Below are 22,853 nucleotides of genomic sequence, written 5' to 3' on the forward strand. Positions count from 1 at the left end.
TAGTGTACATATAAATATATAAAACTGACAATTCACTAATTTGAGCATATAATTTAAGGGTAGGTTGGTAGAGATCCTTGTGTGTAATAAAATCAAGCCAGGTGAACGCGCGCTCCACTCTTGGTCTTGCTCGCGCACAAAGATATAACTAATAAAAAGGAAATATACAAGTATAATAAAAAAAATTAAAGTTCATGAAAACAATTAGGTGTCGATATATACGATACCTAGCTAATTATAGTGATATGGGAACTTTTAACGCTACAAAAATATCGAAACAAGAGACTCTAAACAACAAAAACTTCTTTGGATCAGATTAACATAATTACAGCAATTTGCCAAAGTAGATATAATTTTTTAAAAATATTAAGCAGTTCAGTTTTTGGGTGCTAACTTTTTTATTTTAGTACTTTTTCTAGCATTAAAAATTTTATATTATTATAGCTAACTAGATTACGTATATGTTTATCCCTATATTTTAATATATTTTTATTGTACTTATACAATAGTTTTGACTTTATTTCAATGCATTAAACGTAGGGTAAACATTACCATAACTTGTTGCAGGTAGAGAGAGGTGTGTTATAATTACTTCTGAATTCTATACCCAACATGGCAATATATGTTGATTTCTAATAATGTTACTTTCTCTAGTTGTAAACATGTTCTCAAAAATATTCATGTCCACTTATGCTAATTTTTGGTCGTTCTTTAGTTTCTTTCATATTTCAAATTACTCATTCTAATTTTCGTTGTTAGATAAGCTTTATAGTTTTGCAATTACTATAGCTAACTAGGTTGCGTATGTATTGATCCCTACTCATCCTTTTAATATTTTAAGATGCTTTTATTGTACTTGTACAATAGTTTTAACATTATTTCAATACGTTAAAACTTTCTTTATTACAATTTTTATTAAACTTGTACAGTTGGTATTTAATCGACTACGTTTTACGACTTATATTCAACCCTTTTGTCAACCAATGACCAACCTTCTTTATATAACTACATTCTTTTACATTTCTCCCCCAGGGGCACAGCGATATGCTTACGGACTTACAACGCTAGAAACCTTGTTTCGTTACTCGGGGTGGGCAGAACCCAGATTACTCATAGTGTAACTTTGGATTTAAACAAAGAAATCCTTTACGTTTTGCGACAGTATAGTTTAAACACACAATGTTCCAAGATATATTTAGGAAAGGTATTATAAGTTTACATTTGTTATAATTTCTTCTTAGTTATATACATATTATGAAGTACAATTCTCATAAAGTTGTGATGAAAAAGTGAAACAAGTTATCTTAATCGTGTTTTTTGTTTGTCTGAATGAATTTTAAAGCAAGAGCCCCTAAATTATTATTTTTAAACACATTTCTCACATTCTAAAATGTAATGACTGGGACAGCTTGGTGTAGATCATTAGTTCATTATCAACTCCAAAACTATTCGTACTTTAAGCGAGAGTTTTACCAACTGAGTTACAGTGTTAATTTACTATCGGCTCCTAATAAGGCACTTTCTTAACCACTCAGACAACCATAACTGTAACATATGTACAGTGTCATATAAAATCGCACGAATAATTCGTTTGAATTTCACGCAAAGCTACACGAGGGCTATCTGCGCTAGCCGTCGATAATTTAGCAGTGTAAGCCTAGAGGGAAAGCGGCTAGTCATCACTATCCACCGCTAACTTTTAGGCTATTCTTTTACCAAAAAATAGTGAGACTGACCCTCAATTATAACATCCCTCATGGCTGAAAGGGCGAGAATGTTTGGTGTGACAGGGATTCGAACCGCGACCCTCGAATTACGAGTAGAGTGCCTTAACCACCTGGTCATGCCAGGCCTGCACAAATAAACACAAATAGAATGTAAACAAGTTTTTCTCTATATGGAATGGAAACTACTTACCTATATGCTTCATACTCATATAATTTATTTTTTTAACTCCCAAATAACTTAGTTCCTTAAAACAATCATTAGGGAAAACTTTCCTTAATATTAAATAAACATCATCTCTGAAATCTGCAGAAATTATCAAAGACGTGTTAACTATGAAACACGGGAAGTTAGGCCCACCTCTGAACAAGATTCATTTCTGATTTTTCGCTGTGGAGAATCAAAAATACAAATGAGGCAAAATAATATTTATTTTGTATTAGGGCTGTGATCTTTTACCCAAGTTCAGAAAATAAGGAATCAAAGAAAATAACATTCAGCCAAAGTATGGAAAATGGTTATTTTACGTAACTAAAATATAAATGCTTTTTAGTGCTGGAAAAAAACAAACAAATACGGGATATGTTTACTATAGATTAAATGTAACGAAAGTATTGCTCACGGTAGAATGCGATGAAAACCTTTTCTGCTGTTGTTCGTAATATTCTATTCAGTAAGCATATAGTTTAATGAAGCCTGTACTGCTGTCCTGGATGTTAAAAAAATATATGAACCAAAAGAAAATAAATATTAACTCATTCAGCGACTCCACCACCGAGAGAGAGTTATTCAGCATAAATAGAAATAGTAGAAAGTGTGTTTTTTGTTTTTGTTGTTTTAAAAAGCTGGTCAGCATACTCCAATAGCCATGCCAAGCTCCACTGTCACGAGAAAAATGAATTGAGAAAGAGAAACCTGCAGAATTTGAATCACGGTAGATTAGCTGCTCGAGCGTTTGCCCAATAATCAGATTCCAGTCTTGCTCGTGATTTCAGTTTTCACTTTATATATTGGCTGACTCAGTGGTCGGTATTTCAATATTTTTTTCTTCCCTCGCTCCACTAGTATGTTATTCACGATATCGAAAGGGAAATAATGAATACTAATCCATTTTAGCGTAGTTATGTGGGGACGGTATCAACCTTCAACTGTGCACTTGTTGAATTATATAAGTTTTTGATCGCTGACAGTGATGCGAATTAATAACCCTAACTTACGTGAATCACTAACTCCAAATTCAACCTTTTATGTAGCATCAGCCACTCCTACTGTTCTTAAGCTATCAGAAAGTTTGTTCTTTTTTGTTTGTTTGCTTTTGGAATTTCGCGCCATGTTACACGAAGGCTATCTGCGCTAGCCATTCCTAATTTAGCAGTGTAAGACTAAAGGGAAGGCAACTAGTCGTCACCACGCACCGCCAACTCCTGGGCTACTCTTTTACCAACGAATACTGGGATTGACCGTTACATTTTATAACGCCCTCACGGCTTAAAGAGCGAGCATGTTTGGTGTGACATGGATTCGAACCCGCGACCATCAGAGTATGAGTCGAGTGCCTTAAACACCTGGCCGGGCCTCTAGAAATTTGGCGAAGATAGAATTCACCTCAGAGAATATTATAGTTTTTAGAACTACAGGACACATCACTCCAGCAAAAACAAATTAGAATGTGTAGCCAATCTTATAGACCTCGAGAATTAAACTTGTCTCGGAAAGATAAATCATTTTTAGAGATTATAAGTGGAATTATAAACGTAATTTTGTATCGTAATATTAATATGATTGTTAAGAAAGTTTACACTGTCCGCAAATGTTTTGTGTTCCCCACAGGAACGGAAACACATTTGTAAATATGAAAAAAAAAAAAAAACTGTTCAGTTACTTCCATTCTTAACTGTCAAAAAGAATTGGAAAAATAAAAACCATCCACTTTTTCTTCTTGTTTTTCAACTGAGGAACAGATTATTGGGCTTTATCATGCAACAGCAATACAGTGTATATACTGTCTTCAAAACTAAAATATCATTTCCAATATAATTCTATAGTGTGGCTATTCCTTTTATAGCCTTTTCTGTCCAGCACATTCCAACATTGTATTTATAGAGTATTGGGTAACAGCTTTGGTATTGTTTAATTAACAGGAAAGTGAGGGAAGCTCTGGTTAACCTCAAGGTGGGAAGAGGTAATGGCAGCCTCATTTTCCTGCTGAAAGCCAAGACAAAGGGCTAGTAACAGACTACTATACTGGAATATATCAAACACATCCTGTCTAATTAGCCTATTTAGACAGGCTGTTCTTCAGTGTTTATGTAGCGTAATATACGAGGTCTCCTGCAAGCAGCTAAACCACTTGTTTAATACACTTATCATTTAGTTTACGTAACGTATTTCTCGATGTATCTAAAGCATTATTTTATGTGTTAAGTTAGAGCTATAAAAGTGTGTATATACATATATATATTTAAAGCACTGTTTAATGCGCTCTTCAATTTTTATTTGATTTTTTAAAGAAAACGTCATAGTTTTAGACTCATTATCAGACTCAAACTATATACCTCATTTTAATTTGAAAAACTTGTAAATCAAATGGAAACAGACAAAACCATTAGTTAGTTGATCACGTGGTCTACTAACTCGTAATTTATTGTCTATTTCATTTACATTATATAAACGCGATGTGTGTTTGTTTGTTTGTTTGTTTGGAGTTAAGCACGAAGCTACACAACGAATGATCTGCGATCTGCTCACCACGAGTATCGAAATCCAATTTCTATCTTAGTAAGTCCACAGCCATGCAGCTGTGACACTGCTCGTCTTCACAGAACAAATTATTTTCAAACAGCTTTCACAAATTAACGTTGTGAAAGATTCGGGTTAAAGGGTGGTTTCTATGGGTTAAAAGAAAAGGAATGATTAGGGATGTTACATATCCCTCCAATGTTCTTACTAAATTAGAACAGAGCTTGCTGAAGTTGACGTTTCACTTTTAAGTGAATGTAATGGTTTTAATGATTAAACACGTAAAATGATGAAACATTACTATCGTTGTAAATATTTAATAGTACAAGTTGATATATATATCTTAAATTTAGTTCAATATAATATCGCTCCCTAGCGGCACAGCGGCAAGTCAGCGGACTTTCAACGTCAGAAACGGGGTTTCAATTCACGTCGTGAGCAGAGCACAGATAGCCCATTGTGAGGATTTCCCATGTCTTATGCGCTATTGCGAGTATTTTAATATTTCTGCGTTTATATGTGTGAAGGACAATCATATTAGGAATTTCTTAATAAGGCAAGTTTCAGCCTCGTTGCTTTTCAACTTTTGTATAAAAACATTTGCCATCAAACAAAAGTGTCCTTTGCGAATTGTTCTCAGCATGTTGAAGTTTAATTGGCGTTGAAACCATATTTCAATCACTTATTTCTTCAAGACATCAACAAAATAATCCATATAAATTATCCAATCAAAAAAAATTAATTAAAAGGTCTGACATGGTTTAGTCGTTAGCGCGTCAGAAGGTCCAAGGTTCGCGTCATAACGAAATCGCTGAAAGCACAACGAGCTCGGCTTGGCCAGGTGGATTTGGCGCTAGACTCGTAATTTGAGGGACGCAGATTCGAATCCCCGTCACACCAAACGTGCTCGCCCCTTCAGTTGTAGAGACGTTATAAATATGACGGTCAATCCCACTATTTGTTGGTAAAAGAGTAGCCCAAAAGGTGTAAGTGGGTGGTGAAGACTAATTTCCTTCCCTCTAGCCTTACACTTATAAATTAAGAATGGCTAGCGCAGATAGTCCTTATGTGGCTTTGCACGAAATTCAAAAACAAACAAACAAACAAACAACACGCACCGACCTATCCACACTGAGTACGTATCAAGAGTGCGATCGATTCCGTTATTTCTATAAAAACTGGGTGTTTTTTGTTGTTGTTTTTTTACTAACTGTCTTCCTTCTAATAAGTAGTGCAAAATTAGTGGCAATGACACGTGAACTATAGAGGCCTGTGACATGGCCGTTTCGCACATGTGCACCTAAGGCACCATTGAAGCTGAAAGTACCAAATGTAAGTACTAAATAAAAAAAAACATTACACCAGTGTAAAAAATAAAATATTATCAAAAATGGAATGCCTGAAAGTATTCTTGTTATAAATCGAACTGGGATTCTATCACTTACCGTGACTAATGTAACAACCTGTCAGAGTTGGCACTGTTGGGATTCTATATAATCTTACCGTGGCTAGTATAATAACCTCGTAGAAGTAGGATTGTTGGGATTCTATATAATACTCACTTACCGTGGCTATTATAATGACCTGTCAGGTCATTTCAGTAAGAGGTGGGATTGTTGGGATTCTATACACTACTCACTGATCATGGCTGGTATAGTAACTTTTCAGGTCATTTGTGTGAGAGGTAGGATTGTTGAATATTTTAATTTGTTAGCTGTCGTGCATGTTGAATCATTTTGTACTTGTAATTGGATTTTTTACGTTAGGAAACTATTGCTAACGTGGCTTACCAGCTACACAGTATTTCAGATTGTAAAAACTTTAAAGGACTAAATAAATTAATTTGTTATCGTTATATGGATTGAATATTGTATTATTTTCATCAGATATTACATTCATCAGAAATAACGTATCAATAGACAAATGACATTACAAGAATATGTAATGAAAACATACTCATAACAAAACTCTCTGAATTGAGAGTTGTCTTTTCCAAAGCTTCGAAACATTCATTTTGAGAAAAAAATATTTTTCTTGAAATCTACAAAGTACATTGTAAAACTTCCATGACATCTGCAGTTAATATGCGTATGTATGTCTAAACGAAAACAAATCAAATAACTTATGGGCAAATAATATTATGTTTTTATGTGCATCAAGCTGAATTGAAATCTAAATATTTAATAACTATTACAAAGTATTATTGTAATGTTATAACACAACAATTCTTGTCATACGAATGATACACGCCTCTCTAGGTTTCTATTATTTTTTATGACAAACTTAAACTCAATTGCACAAACATATCAGATAAAACAGTCAAGAAATTTCAAAGCATGTATTATCAGAATAAAAAAACTTATCGGAAAACAAATTCATTAATCACTGTGCATTCGGAAATTAGGCTTTCATTCATCAGGCCTAACTGATAAATTCAGTGGTAAATGGAGAATGCAATGCTAGACATTTACAAAGTCCTATGTGATAATTTTGTGAATTACATAAACCAGTTTTTTTATGTTGTAGAATATTTTAATATTATGTAGCTTAAACAGAAAATATAAACTCAGTTGCGCTGAAATATTTATAATCTGTGTGTCGATGTTGAAATTTTCTTTACACGTTTTTACCTTTCTTTGACAGGTTTTTAATGGTGTTCTTGTGCTTGGTACTTAGTGTTTTCTCAACAATAAATGGTTATGAAGAGGTTGCAGGTGCAATTTTGCTACGAATGGTAAGTGTTTTTTATACGTTTATGAAAACATTAGACTTTTCTATTAATGAAGATCGATTGCACTTAGTAAGAACGGTATTCTGCCCTAGGAATATTTCCCATGTTATCAACTGAAATCAGACTGATACCCATGTGCTATTGTTCAACAACTCAACATCCATTGTATCAAACTTTAGTGAAGGAACTGCCATGTCAGTCATAGACCACGCATTTTGAAACGTTTCTTTATAGCTGCTTCACTGAGGCTCTCAGTGACCGAGTGGTAACTGAGGAGGACCGTGAAGTTTAGGGTTCATGGTTCACATCCCATTATCACTTTGCACTTTGGAAACGGATGCATTATAAGAGTGACAGTCACTTCTGTTCGATTAGAATAACGTAAGTGTTAGTTGTAGGTGATACTAACTAGTTAGTTTCACTTTAGCTTATCAGTTCAAAATTATGAAAGGCTGACATGGATAGGCCTTATCTAGTTTCGTGTCAATATTCGAAACAAATAAATCCTCTATTTCAGCTTCCAAGGAAACAGTTAAGCAAATATTAAGGCGCACGAGTCTGTTAAAAGTACATCAGTGAGACTTGATAAGTAGGATGGAAACGTTGTGATTCCAGTTCTTTGTTTAAGCTGTTGATTTCTTGATGTGACTGAAAACGTATACACGTTTCTCTTGTGTGTCTTTGTTAGCTTTAAATATTTCTTTGATTATCATGTTACTCGTCTTGGCATATTTTCTTAGCTCTACTGCTAATACTTTTTTGGGTCTGAGATTCTCTTTCATAACCACAGTCTTCACTTTACCATGGAGCCATTGCTTCCGATTGATATAGGGTGTAGTTATTCTGAATATTAAAATAGAAGATGACTTTTATAAAGTATTTCCATTAGATGTGCAAAATCCGAGAGAAACGTAAGAATATCACATATGGTTTTTGTAAACTTTCGTTAAGAACTTATCACATTCTATACCTTGTTAGCTTTTAGAGATACAAAACAAAAGGATAAAGAAGAAACTCTATATGAATATTTTTCCTGTTAAAAATTCCGCAACCCGAACCACACACCCAAAAATAATTAATCTGTCAGGAATTGACCTTAAACAAAATATATGTATATAGGTGCGAAACACGTTACTTGTTCTGCCTTAACTACGAATCTACATTATGATATACAAATCGTTCTTTCAAAGTGACTTCAGTCCTCTCAATTTAAAACTCGAGTAATTTGACTGTTTTACAGTTAAAGATACTCATTTTTTGGTTGCCATGATCTGTTATTGTTCTAAGTAAAAAATATATTTTTATTAAATATATGCATTACCTAAAATAATCTATCCACTTGTTGGTTGGGTTATAACCAGAATAATTTTGCTCTTTTATTTAAGTGTAAAGTAGGCTGTCTCGAGCAGCTACCTATTTAAACAATTCAACAGTAATTTCTCTTAAACCAACGATGAATAAATATGTAGTCAGTTTAGTCTTTTGAATCGGAATGTGTATACAACACGATGCCTAATAGGGCGTTTTCTGTCATTTTTAATCATTTTATATTATTTCGATAATCAAAGATTACATCGTATTTGTTTGTGAACAAAGGAGACTGACTACAATACATTTGTAGAACGTTCAAGTTTGTTAAGTATCCATGTGGGCTTTCCCCGCTAAATGCCAACGTTCCTTGTCGTTTAACTGAGTACAAGAAAAAATCTCTACTAAAGTGAGCGCTTTTTTACATTTGTCATCTATAAAAAGTTTCAAATGGAAGATATTCAATTCAGTTTAAGTCAATTTATTTGACATGGTACAATAAAGTCATGCACGTATACAATACGAACATTAAAAATAATACATATACATAATGTATAATTATCAGTAATTATATATCTGACACACGATCCTCTCTTTATGTTTTTTTTTCATTCATGGTTCTATCTTAGAAATATTTCAATCAGTCGACAGTGGAAACCCTGTTTGTTTATATTTTTTTCATAAAATTCCCTCACAAAAAAAAAAACATTTTTGTACTTTATATTTATTTTTTCTAACATTGACCGTTCATCACATGTGAAGAACGAAGGGCTGATATCGATATGAAATTTCAGGAATAGCAAAAATTAATAATTTTCCTGCAACGCAATTTCGAAAAAAAAAGCGTTTTATTTATATATATTTTTGTATGATTAACTTTTCCGGAGATACAGAGCGTGACAGGTAGAGATTTGGCTATTATATATATACATTAATACGATTCGTCAGTTGATCGTATGATTAGGAATTTGTTGTTTGTTTTTAACTACGTCACTATGGAATTTTTACTCCATTCGTTTTTAAGCTGAAAATAGGGTGATACTTTATAGAACTACACAAGTATTAAGAAAACAACCTGAAACTAAATGAGACGTGTATGTGTGTCACAGAAATACACAAATGACTACTACTTGGTATGATTACAATTACATAAAAGAATGTTGAAAATTATTCACACTTATAAAAACGGTTGTTTTCATTTCTTGATTTCAATGCTTAAAACAACACATTTCTGTATTTAAACTATGGACTTTTTCTCATTTATGCTAAAGTACGACATATAATTTTAGTGTCCACAGTAAATTGAATAAGCTTAAAGATTTTGATTGTGTTTTTCTCTCCTGAAGAAGTTGTAAGATAGAAAACTTGGAATAGATTAATCGTGAAATTGCAAATAAATAAACGGATAAACAAGTGCTTGCTCAATTCTCCTGCTACAATATAGAATAAGATATCTCCAGATCTTCTTGATAAAAGAGGCTGGACCACAGTTAAATATATCCTCCAATTCGAACTATGAAAACATTGTATATCTCTATTCTCGTAGCTAGCCCATCTAATAATATAGTACAAGCTAACATCTTACTTGTACACAATCAAAATTAAAACCTCACACTTTCAAAATAAAAGTAATTTTCTTTCATCTCCTAGAGAGTCAAATAAAAGTTGGAGTAAACACAATAAACCAAACAATAATGTAGTTGACACAACAACCAACACTTTTAAGTGACAATGTCAATTCTACATATAATAAAGGTAAACAAGAATTACACTTACAATGAAACTATGAAAAGCAAAACTATAACCAAAACCGTAGTATATTTTTTATCACTTTTACATTCGTTATAAATGGTTTGTTTTATTTTGAACTTTGCGCAAAGCTACTCGAGGGCTGTCTGCGCTACCCGTCTCTAATTTGGCAGTGTAAGACTAGAGGCAGCTAATCATCACCACCTACCACCAATTCTTGGGCTACTCTTTTACCAAAGAATAGTGGGATTTACCGTCACATTATAACGCCTCCACGGCTGGAAGGGCGAGCATGTTTGGTGTGGCGGGGATTTGAACTCGCGACCCTCAAATTACGAGTCGAATACATAACCACCTGGTCAATTATAAAGGGACCGGAACGGCGTTCCACCTCTTGATTATTCAAACCATTAGCGTTCCGAATCTTAACATAACGTCAGACAACATGAAACCTATTGGTTCATCTCAGCTGTTCCATTTTCTAAACAAAACTAAAACTATTAATAAATAATATTTTTAAATCTTATAATCAACCATTATCATCCGTATACTTATCGAGTTTCCACTTAAATTCACCTAAATTTACTGCCTACATAGCATCCAAAGGCAACCTATTCTAAGGCCAACCACCCTGTTTGAAAAATAAAACTGTTTTAACTGAAGATGACTCCTATCCTGCCAAGATTTATACTTGTGTCCTCTAGTCCTACTGTTATCACTGTTTAGATTATGTATGAACATTATCAATTCCTTTTACAATCTTAAACATATCAATCAAATCCATTAAACATGTTTTTTCTCAAAATCCTAGGCAACGTTTCAGTAGCACTTCTCTGAACTCTTTCCAACTATCATTCCTAAGTAAAGGAGCCCAAGACTGCACAAAATCCTCCAAATGTGATCTAACCAGTGGCCTATACAATGAAGTTATAATCTTTTTAGATTTGTATTCAATATTCCAATAAATACAACCTGAACTACTATTTTGCCTACAATTAGCAACAGCACAATATCTGAAAGGCTATAGAAATTTAGAGATTGATCAACTATCACACCAATATATGTGTCTTTTTATGACACTGCTAAGGTTATTCCAATTCAAATTACTATAACCCACGTGCATTATGTTGCATTTATTATAATTAAACCATATTTGCCATTTACTTGCCCTACTTACTAAATTATCTAAATCCTTTTGTAAATCAGAAGCATCCTTTCACAATTTGCAACACCCAATTCCTTAATATCATCTGCAAATGTGACTAATTTATTGACAATTCTTTTATCTACGTCGTTGATGTAAATCAAAAACAGCAAAGGTCCTTAGACTGAGCCCTGAGGTACCTACTTTGGACATTAATCCAGTTTGACTGAGTTCTAGTTGTAACAACGCTCTGCTTTCTTTCATCCAGCCCCTCTCTATCAGATTTGCTAACTTATCTCCTGCACCTGTCTCTATATAGATAATGTTTTATAGGCGTTTCATGTGGCACCTTGTCAAATGCGTTCTGAAAGTCTAGATGCATCAGTTCTACACCCTTAGTCTCATCTACATAAGCGGTAACTTTTGTCAAAGAATGTCAAAAGGACTTGTAATGCAATATTTTTCCTTAGTGATATCATGTTGTCTATTCAATAAAATTCTAAGCTTTGTGTAACAGATTATCTGTTGTGTATTTATTGTAGTGTCTAAGTTTATTTCCTTATAGCTTTCTTTTTTGCATGCGACCAATATTCTTGACTATGTATTGAGCAAGTCCCGCCTGTTCTCGAAATTTGTAGAACGTTCTTGTGTTTGAGAATTAACAATGTACTAGGTGTGTATGTAATACTAGTGATTTACAATATTGTTGCATTCGAACATTGGTGAATGTTCTAGAGTTTCGCGTGATTGATACACAAAAACTGATACGCCAAGAGACAAAAGATTATTTTTGTTGGTCAGCTTCAATCAGTGTGTCATAGGCCTAGAAACCTATAATTGTGATTAACGCGTATTAATCTGGAAACTACAGAATTTGACCAGGAACGTTTATAGATTTCGAACAGTGCAAACCGTTCAACATTAATGAATTGCTTGGGATGTTAGAATTTCTACGACGACATTAAATATCATCGCCGGGAAAAGCCAGTTTGTAAAAACATGAGGCCAATCAAGCTGGCTAACTTAAGCGAGGTGTGTGACAATATGAAGTCAGAATTAATTTGCTTTTCGTGGACCGAGACTGTCTACAGAATATTCAGTTCTAGACTGGATATAAGACTCACTATTGTTTGTAAGTTTGTAAAAAAATTCTTGTGTGAACCATAATTTGTAATAACTATTAGTAATAACCCTTATTATAAATTATATTGTTTTTATATTTGTACTGAAAAAGGAAATTGTATATATCAATTTTGTCGGCAAATGTCATATCTTTGTTACATATTAACATTTTATTAATTTCTAGATCCAAATTCAAATTACGGGTTATTTGAAATAGTAATACTATTTAATGGTTACATAATAAATTGGAGACTTGCCCGAAATAAATTATAATACGTAACATTTGTTAAATGACTTTACAAAGCATCTTTTATCAGACTTTCCAAAACATTTCCTACAAGTGATACGAAACTAAGAAGTCTATAATTACTGAAACAATTTTTATCGCATTTCTTGAAAAGAAGACTTGCATTGCGCAACTTTAAATCCTGTGACACCCACCAACTATTTAAGAACTAGTAGCAAATAACTCTCACATCCAATCTTTAACTTCCTTCGAAATTCTTGGGGAAATATTATCTGGTTGAAAGCTTTATTGTATTTTTAAACTTACCAAGTTTTTCTTAACCATTTCAGAATTAATGCAGTTATTAAAGCTTGTTTCCATCTATCAACTCTTCAAGATTTGGAATACTTCTTAAATCTTTGTTTGTCAAAATCGAAGGAAAAGGAAAAAGTTAATTTAATAACCCAGCCATCTCATACTCATCAGATATGAGCCTTCTTTTATCATTCGTCATAAGTATTTCCCCATCCTAACATTTCGTTTACCCTAAATTTATATAAAGACATTCTTACTGTTATTCTTCACATTTTCAGCCGTTTCTCATGCTTTATTCTTGATGTCTTAATTTTTTGTTTCACCAATTTTCTTGATTTTATATAATCTTCTAAACCTCCTACCATACTGGTTAATTCAAATTTATTGTTTTTCTTTAATTTTATCTCTTTTCGACCCAACGTGGTTTTTTATCTCAGTTACTATAGAATGTCAATGTGAATCATAAAAGAAAGTTCCACACCTTTCAAAGTCTTAATTTAACCACTGCTATTTCATCATAGTAACATTCAATTGACAATTTAAAAAAATCCATGTTTAAGATCTTCCCTTTAACTTTTAGATATTATATTCTAAATCATGTTGATTTATTTTATTCTTTTTAATTTCTTACTCCAAAATGGCTCGGCACGGCCAGGTGGTTAAGATGCTCGATTCGAAATTTGAGGGTCGCGGGTTAGAAACATGCTCGCCCTTTCAGCCGTAGGGGCGTTATAATGTGACAACAAGTCCAAATATATTTGAAGGTAAAAAAAATAGGCAAAGAGTTGGCGATGGGTGATAATGCTTCACCTCTAGTTTTACACTGTTAAACTGCGATAGCCCTCGTGTAGTTCTGCGCGACATTAAAAACAAACAAATGCATTTGCAGACAAAGATAGTGTGTTCGTTCTTATGCTTAGGACACATGGATAGCTTTTGCCGCTGCCTTTAATATTCACGGATTCTCAGATGTTATAATAAATTTCTTGCAGATGTTGTTCTGGGTGGTTCTAACGCCTCATGATAACAGATATATTCCTTTGTTTTCCTCTCTTGGATATTCCTCTCTTGGGAATTTTAAATCCCCAATCTGGACACATCTTTATGGTCTGAATGTTGGAATATTTTGCACCCAAAAGCGATTAATCTTCGGTGATACCACACTGTCGACTTTAACAACAAACAATATCAAAACTTAGTTCTAATACATGGCGTTTCACATTGGTTGTGATTGTCACGTGACTTACATATTCAAAGTCGTTTTACGATAACAAACTCGGTCTTCTGTAATAACAGAAGATTTGTTGGTTTCTTTGCATAGCACCTTTAGGTTGGTTTCTGGGAAGAGCTAGATGCTTACATGAATAACGACATATGTCAACAAATGTTTGAACGTTGAAATATAAGATAGGTACTCAATATGGAATAGCTTTACCATAACAATTCCAAGAACTGCGTATTAGTGTCTGAAAAAAAAAAAAAAAGACGCGGTGAAATATGTGTGCCATCAACCGTGCGATAGAATTCAGAATACACATCTAAGACAGAGTAACTATACTAAAAAAGATTATATATTACTAGCCGATTACTCGTGGCGCCAGTGCAGTAGATCCGCGTGTGACGTATTAATGACGTCATATCTGCATCCTGAAAATGGAGAAAAATAATGTTCTCCGTGATAGGAAACGGAAGTGAAACTGGAAAATCGTGACTCCTATTGTAAATCTACATGCACACAGGATAAAATTTTTGCGAAGATGAGGGCTACACATCGCGTAATAAAATAGTTTTTTCAGTACCATATAAATGAGAGTTCCATTATAGTATTACCTGAAAAAAACATAAAAGCAGTAAAATACCTGAAAGTTTTTGGTATACACATCTGAGGCATATTAACGATTTGTATGAACGTGCGTTAACATCTGTTAAAAGCACCTCGTGTGGAACCATGCTTTTGTTGTGAAATTAATAAAATGAAACAAATATACTGTAAATAATACTATCAGACTTGCAGCAGGTATTAATTATACACATATTCTTTTTTATTTATGAGCGTTTATCAACGTTTATCAGAAGATTTGGCGATTTTTTTAGTTACCCGAATCAGAATTACAGATAAAAATAATAGAACACTTAAACCATTGGGTGTGTTATAGGTCTGAAATAAATAGGGTAAAACAGATATGTTTTGAACTATCTAGGACTGAAGTTAGTAAACTATGTGTCTCGATTTAAAAGTGCTCATTAGAAATACATTAGTGAGAAGCAGTAACCACTCTCCAGAACAGAAGATACTTGCAATATATTCACTTAAACATAATGTGGTGTAAAAGTTTTTGTTTGTTTGCTTTTGAATTTCGCGCAAAGCTGCACGAGTGCTATCTGAGCTAGCCTTGTAAGTAAGATTAGAGTGAAACTAGCTAGTCATTATCATCCACCGTTAACTCTTTTACCAACGAATAGTGAGATTTACCGTTACATTATAACGCCCCCACGCCTGAAAAGGCGAGCATGTTTGGTGTTACGGCGATTCGAACAGTTTTGGAAAAACACGTCCTGCGTTTTCTGAATTACTTGGTAATTTTCAGCACTGCTTTCGTGATTTAGGTTCCTCTATACATTTTATGACATGGGAAAAGCGGGCTGGTTGGCCACAAAAGCAAATTTACACAATGTAATTAACTTTCATATCCTGAAGTTAGCAGCTGTGTTATTATGACCACCAACATATTCAAGCATGCGTCAATTGCTATCGTAGTTTCATCATGATCAGAAGCCTCTGTTCTATGCAGGAGTAAAAAGTATATTTTCTATTCCAGATTTGTTGATTTTTAAGTTATATATATAAATATTACCCTTGTGTTTGTCTGTTCTGAACTTCTCTCGCAAATTTCTCGACAAAACACTACAAATCTCATATCATTAGAAAGACCTTTGTCCGAGGAGTCCAGATCGAAATTGACGTATAAATGCAGAATCACTTTACCTGATGTTTGCTTAGTCAAACTTTTCGATACAAGTATGACACGGGATGACATAATCTCGTTGTCATCACGCGACGACTGGCATTGATCCTCATTTTCAGCTTTGGTGTTTTTATTCGCAAGGTATTTTAAACAAACAACACTTAACACGGGCGTAATTTCCTAAAAAATAACGTTACATTAAATACTATACCTGTAGGCTTTCTGTACTTATTTAGGTCTAAAACACGCGTTGTAGTTTGTTCAAAACCAAACGCCAATCATTTTGTGAACACGTATTCAAACGTTTCGGTACATTCAGCTAAGTTTGCCTTTTTTAGAACTTTACAGTTACTTTACTTTCCAATAATTCAGCTTGGCTTCGTTTTATAGACTTCTATAAACATATTTTAACTACCTTTACCTTTACTACGGGTTATATTCTTTATTTTTGTAACTTTCTTTGTTTCAGTTCTTAAAACCTTGTCATATATTGAGCACTCATAACTGTTTCACACTCGTTACACTATTATAAATAATTTTACTTTTATACGTAGTTTTATTAAATAAAGTTGCGTCTATGTGAGTTTATTTTTGTGACCACGTAAAGTTCGTTTCCAAATACTCCAAGATTTATCGATCTAATATATAATGGTTACAAGAAACCGTTGCTTAAATTGCGTGCGTGTAAATAACAGAACAAGGAAAATTCAAGCCAAGGGCATAAAAACTACCGCAAATGTTTTGCAGGTCGCGGTTAATATTAAGTACTTTATTAAGATGTATAATATTTGAAATTGTATTATTTCTGTTATATAATTGTCCTTTTTGTAACTTGACTAGAATGGTACCGACAAGTAATTTCTTGTAAGTTAGCGATTTAGGGCAAGTTTAAACTTGGGGATGATAGACACGCGTATCAACCATCCCCAGAATAAGGAATTTTCATGTGTGGGTCACAGGTTTGAATCTAATCACCGAATATGTTCGCCCTTTCAGTCGTGGGGGCGTTATAATATGACCCTAAATCCTCTTGTTCTTTGGTAAAATGTTATCCTAAGTGTAGATAGTGAGTGGTGTTGACTAGCTGCCTTCCATATAGTCTTCAAGTATTTTTGCGAGAAATAAAGACATAATACTTTTATTTGTTTTTGAATTTCGCGCAAAGCTACACGCGGGCTATCTGCGCTAGCCGTTTCTAATTCAGCAGTGTAAAACCAGAGAGAAGGCGGCTAGTCATCACCACCCACAGCCAAATCTTGGGCTACTCTTTAACCCATGAATAGTGGGATTGACTATAACATTATAACGTCCTCACGGCTGAAAGAGCGAGAAAGTTTGGTGCGATGAAGATTTGAACCTGCGACCCTCATATTACGAGTCGAACTCTTTAACCCACCTGACCATGCTGGGCCAGATATAATACAGAAATATTTAAATGCATTTTGATTGATGTTTAAATGCTGAAACAAGTGTAAAAGTATTCTTAGAATTCGTGAAAATTCTTCATTCCATATCCCTGTGATTTTCTTTCCTAAACCTTGAATTTCAACCTAGGTATTAAGTTGACAAACAATTAGGTATTTTGTTATTTAATTTAACTGAATGTGCAGAAAATTCATTCTTACAAATAACTTGTTTTTGATTTAATTTCTTTCGTGTCAGTTTATCCCGGAATGTGTGTCAACTTGTCCCTCACTCGAGGTTAGTTGACACACATTGACATTCTTTTATTAAGTTCTTCTGTGAGAAACTTAGCAAAGAGATATGTGATTTGTTTTTGCTGTATAATGGTGGAATGTGTCTAGTTTATATCGGTATAGAAATTGCTTTTCTTGAAGTTCGCAGATAAATTATTATTTTAATATTTCAAAACAAAATGTCAGCTAGCTCCAGTTTCCCCAATGATTTCAAATTTTATACTGGAGTAAATTTAAAATGTTTAAAAATATTGTCTGATTATTAATTATTAAAAATCCTTTAAGAGCGTATCTAGTTCTGTGCTTCATTTTTACGTGGTTTATATCTTTCTAGTTAAAGCTTTTACTTAAGCAAATCAATTTTCTGGCAGTTTTCAGAATCATGAAACTTAAAAATAAATCCTCATCTGTTAAGATACCGAAATGTTTTTCATTTCAATAACAATTGATAATCAAGATATATTACAATACATATGGATCGTGGACTTTATATGAGCTTGACACTGACGTACCATATTTATGAAAACTTCTCATTTATATATATATATATAAAGGTTTGCATGTTTGTTACAGGTAAAATAAAAGTGCCTACAAAACAAAGAAACTCTGAGGGTTATTTTCAATGTTCTCTGTAATGCACTTACTGGGTATTTCAATTTCCTCTTACATTCTCGATCAACCTTATTAATGTTTGTTGTGTTTATACTTTCTGTGTTCTCTTGTATCAACTGTTCCGGTGGAGTACATATTGTAACGCTAATAAGTCTTGAAAACTGGGCACGTCACACTCTCAGATGAAAACCAACAAAACAATAGTAAGATGTGTATGTGCATTTTAGAGTAGCTAAGTACTTTTAAATCCATCGAGCTATTTTTTTTCTTCCACTTTATACTCGAAATAAAGAAAAATATATCCTTGCCTTTCTAAAAGTAAAGCAACTCTCTTGTATTTTTTCTCATACTAAAAGAATTATTTTAACGTATAACTCTAAGCATTTTTTCTAAGAAGATGGCCCGGCATGGCCAGGTGGTGAGGGCGCTCGACTCGCAAGTTGAGAGTCGCGGGTTCGAATCCCCGTCGCACCAAACATGCTCGCCCTTTCAACCGTGGGGGCATTATAATGTGACGGTCAATCCCACTATTCTTTGGTAAAAGAGTAGCTCAAGAGTTGGCGGTGGGTGGTGATGACTAGCTGCCTTCCCTCTAGTCTTACACTGCTAAATTAGGGACGACTAGCGCAGATAGTGCTCGTGTAGCTTTGCGAGAACTGAAAACAAATCTGAAAACCAATTTTATGCAACAATGTGTAATTTCTCATATTGAAAAATACAAGCTATAATAACCATATTTCCGATCTAATAAGATTCTCACTTCGAAACAAACACTCTTTTGAAGTAATTTTCCTGACATAATTAAGTTCTCAATATGAAATAAACCTAAAGTTGCAAACACACAAATTTTGGAGATGTCTTCAAAAAAGTGATCAAAATGGATAAAAAATGTAGAAAAGGTAGACAGTATGAAAAAATATTTTGGTGAGACATTTTCCGGTGAGACTTTGCCTTGTCAGATTTTGTCCGTGTCCCGGAAAACCCAATAATCCAAGTAATTTTCTGAAGTTATTTAATGTTTTTCTAAATAATTTGTATCTATCTCTAAACAGCCTTTTTGATATACCTGAATACTTTTATATTTTATACAAAATATGTATTATGCATTTTAAAAATGAATTTTCACATTGGTATATGTATTCTTCAATAAAATATTCAATTTAGAAAATTCAAAATAGAATGTTTGTTTGTTCTAGGGAAACGTAACACAAGAGGTTGGTTACCCGCGCTGCGTTCACCATGGGAAATTGATCCCAAAACGTTAGCTTTGCAAGCCCGTGAATTTACTGCTGACTCACTGGAAGTCCAAAGTAGAATTATTTTATGTCATTTGATTCATATATGGAAGTTGTGCATTTTTTATATTTATAAGATACATTTTCTATTCTATTTCTCAGTTTTAATTTTTTTAGGTGCAGAAACATGCAAATGTTAAGGTTGTTTTTCTGCATTAACGAATGAAACATCTAATAAAATAGTCACGAATAAGGGTTTTAAGAATTGTGCTCAATTGTTTTTGAAGGGAATTTTACTTATAATTAATAGATAAACAGTAGTCGGAAAATTATTAGACGCATTCATATCGTACTTTTACCCATCTAGGCAGTTATAAGAATGTACACTGTCGTTTCATTTTATCAAAGTAATTACAATATATTAAACATTGTTTATGGACGTTTCTTAAGTAATTTAAGAAATATGCGATATGCCCCCTAAATTAATCAACCAGATATAAACAGATTTTGTATGGGTATATTTAAAAGTTTTTTTTCTCACATTTAGGATATCTACATTCTGAAATCCCTGTCTTAGCCACTTAGATGCAATTATTAAAAGCATGAACCTAATACCACAGAAGTTGCCTCTCTCACTAGAACAGCAGCATGCCCTCAGACTCATACTGCGAGAAACCGGGTTTTGATATACCTTGTGGGCAGAATACAGATCGGCCCAGTATGGCCAGGCGGTTAAGGCACTCGACTCATAATCCGAGGGTCGCGGGTTCAAATCCCTGTCACACGAAACATGCTCGCCCTTTCAGTCGTGGGGACGTTATAACATGACGGTTAATCCCTCTTTTCGTTGGTAAAAGAGTAGCCCAAGAGTTGGCGGTGGGTGATGATTACTAGCTGCCTTTCCTCTAGTCTTACACTGCTAAATTAGGAACGGCTAGAGCAGATAGCCCACGTGTAGCTTTGCGCGAAATTCCAACCAAACCAGAACACAGAGAACCCTTTGCGTAGCTTTGTACTTAATCATAGATAAGAACCACAGAAGTATTTAGTTGTTGTTTTCTTCAAAGTATATAAACGCTATACGTGATGTTTTATCATAGAAGAACACACGTCATTTTAACTTTGAAAGTTAAAGTGGTATTATATATATAAGTGAAACTAAGAGGGAAGGAAAAAAAACATGATAACGTATCTAAATAATTGAACACGTGCAATATCACCTTGTAGTACTTTTGTATAAAGAATACTCAATTCTTAACAATAAAACTTGTTTATCTAGTTCATGCATAAAACTTCCCGGTAATTCGTGAGTTTTAAGAACCTAATAGGTAATAAAATTTTTAATTTTTGTACAGTTTCATATTTTTCTTCGCGGAACATTGTCGCGCAACTAGCAAACGAAATCTATTTGTGCCCTTGACGACTGTGGAACGCTTGACGTCATGGGATATGACTTTTGTGCATCATTTTTACAAATCCAGTTCTTCATATTCATAGTTATTATCTTATTTTGACTCCAGAAGAGGGGGTGGACGATGAAGATATGTCTGATTTACACATAAAAATTCAATATATCATTTCTTCGCCTGCGAAATATTGTTCAATCACGTATAACAACCATATTGTCTTTACGACTCGATTTTTCATGTTCTTGGTGAATATTTAGGATGATCTTGCATCACATTTCAAACGCTGGTGTCTTTGCTTGTAAAACATCATTCAAAGAGCATCACGTAAAAAATCATGAAAAAGATATATTACATTGAAAGCTCAGAAGAACTGTTTACGTAATACTCGAGGAACGAAACTTGTATGGCTAATTGATCATTTGAGTTTAGGCTAACGGCTCAGAAAAAGAAAATGCGATTTACAATTAAAATATGCCAGTTCCGATATTTGTTTTTATAATTGTAATAGTTTTTATTCATGTATACTGTGTTGATATTGGAATTATTTCACTCGCGGGACTGGTGAACAAAAGCAAGGCAATCCATTTGTAAACTGTCAAAATATTTACGTTTAGTTCCTTCGCTACTTCCTTTTTAAACCTATTAAATCAAAGTGTTATTTATAAAATGACTAGAGCTTTTTATAAACGTGCAAATAATTAAAATGTAGATGGCAATATAGTGTTTAGGCTACGGATTTATCTAAAACAATTGCGTCGTTAAATTTCGCTTAAGCGTGTAAATAATTAAAACCCAGGTGCAAATATAGTGTTTAGGTTACTGATTTATTTAAAACAGTCCACACTATTAATTTTCACAGGAAATTGTGATGATTGTTTGGTTCACCTTCGAGTTCTTTCTCCGATTATGGTCCGCTGGTTGCAGATCTCGCTATCAAGGCTGGCTGGGTCGCCTTCGTTTTCTTCGAAGTCCATTCTGTGTCATAGGTAAGTAAGTGTAAAAGTTATATTATTGTTATCGATTACGAATCGAGTAACAATTAAGCAGTGTAAGAAAAAAATTATAGTGGCTCTTTGGAGATTTCGAAGACCCTGTAAATATGCCAAACCAAAGTATTTGAAAAATGTTTGGTATTATTATTATGAAACAAAACAGGAATTTGTATTATCAAGACAGCTGGTATGGGTATTAACACATAATACGGTCAATCCCACTATTCGTTGGTAAAAGAGTAGTCCAAGAGTTGGCGGTGGGTGGTAATAATGGGTTGCCTTCCCTCTAGTCTTACACTGCAAAATTAGGAATGGCTAACGCAGATAGCTCTCGTGTAGCTTTGCGCGAAATTCAAAACAAACGGTCTTAGGTCATCTTCAGGTTAACAAAGAGAAGAGTTTGCAAACTCTAAGAGGGTCGAAACGTTGTTTTGTACTTTACTTTAATTAAAATGTTAGTACTCATACCAGCCATCTTGAGAATACATTTTTACTTCAAGTTGGTTTCTCATCACCACGAAAGCAAGGAAACTATATTAAAGAGTAATATATCAATTGAAATGTGTTCTTTACAAGAAAGTTATTATACTCATGCTAAATTATCGTGAAAAGTTTGCGTTTTCGTATTTATTAATCATTTCAAAACTAGATACATCATTGTACTTCTCTCAGTTTTCAAACACTCAGGTGAACATCAGTGTGGCGAAGTGTCAGAGACTTTGGGAACTTTCGAAATACTAGAAGATTAAACTGGTTTATCCGGGTCTTTAAACTTAAGTTTTATCCATTAATAAATATATAGTATTTTATACAATAAATGCCGAGAACTAGATGTCTGGACTAAATTCCGAATTTGACATCAGCATGTATTAGAGATATCATG

The 22,853-nt window shown here is 33.7% G+C and overlaps 1 protein-coding gene across 9 annotated transcripts in view; it reads left to right on the top strand.

Moving 5' to 3' along the window:
• Positions 1-22,853, top strand: part of LOC143252676 (potassium voltage-gated channel subfamily KQT member 1-like) — a 286,359-nt gene that overhangs the window by 227,755 nt on the left and 35,751 nt on the right. For all 9 annotated transcript variants that reach the window (XM_076505178.1, XM_076505185.1, XM_076505182.1 and 6 more), the window contains 2 exons: positions 7,108-7,198; positions 21,838-21,964. In XM_076505178.1, the coding sequence (XP_076361293.1) occupies positions 7,108-7,198; positions 21,838-21,964 (218 nt within the window). The remainder of the gene's footprint in view (positions 1-7,107; positions 7,199-21,837; positions 21,965-22,853) is intronic.

Source organism: Tachypleus tridentatus, chromosome 6 (assembly GCF_004210375.1).
Source record: "Tachypleus tridentatus isolate NWPU-2018 chromosome 6, ASM421037v1, whole genome shotgun sequence".
Taxonomy (NCBI): domain Eukaryota; kingdom Metazoa; phylum Arthropoda; class Merostomata; order Xiphosura; family Limulidae; genus Tachypleus; species Tachypleus tridentatus.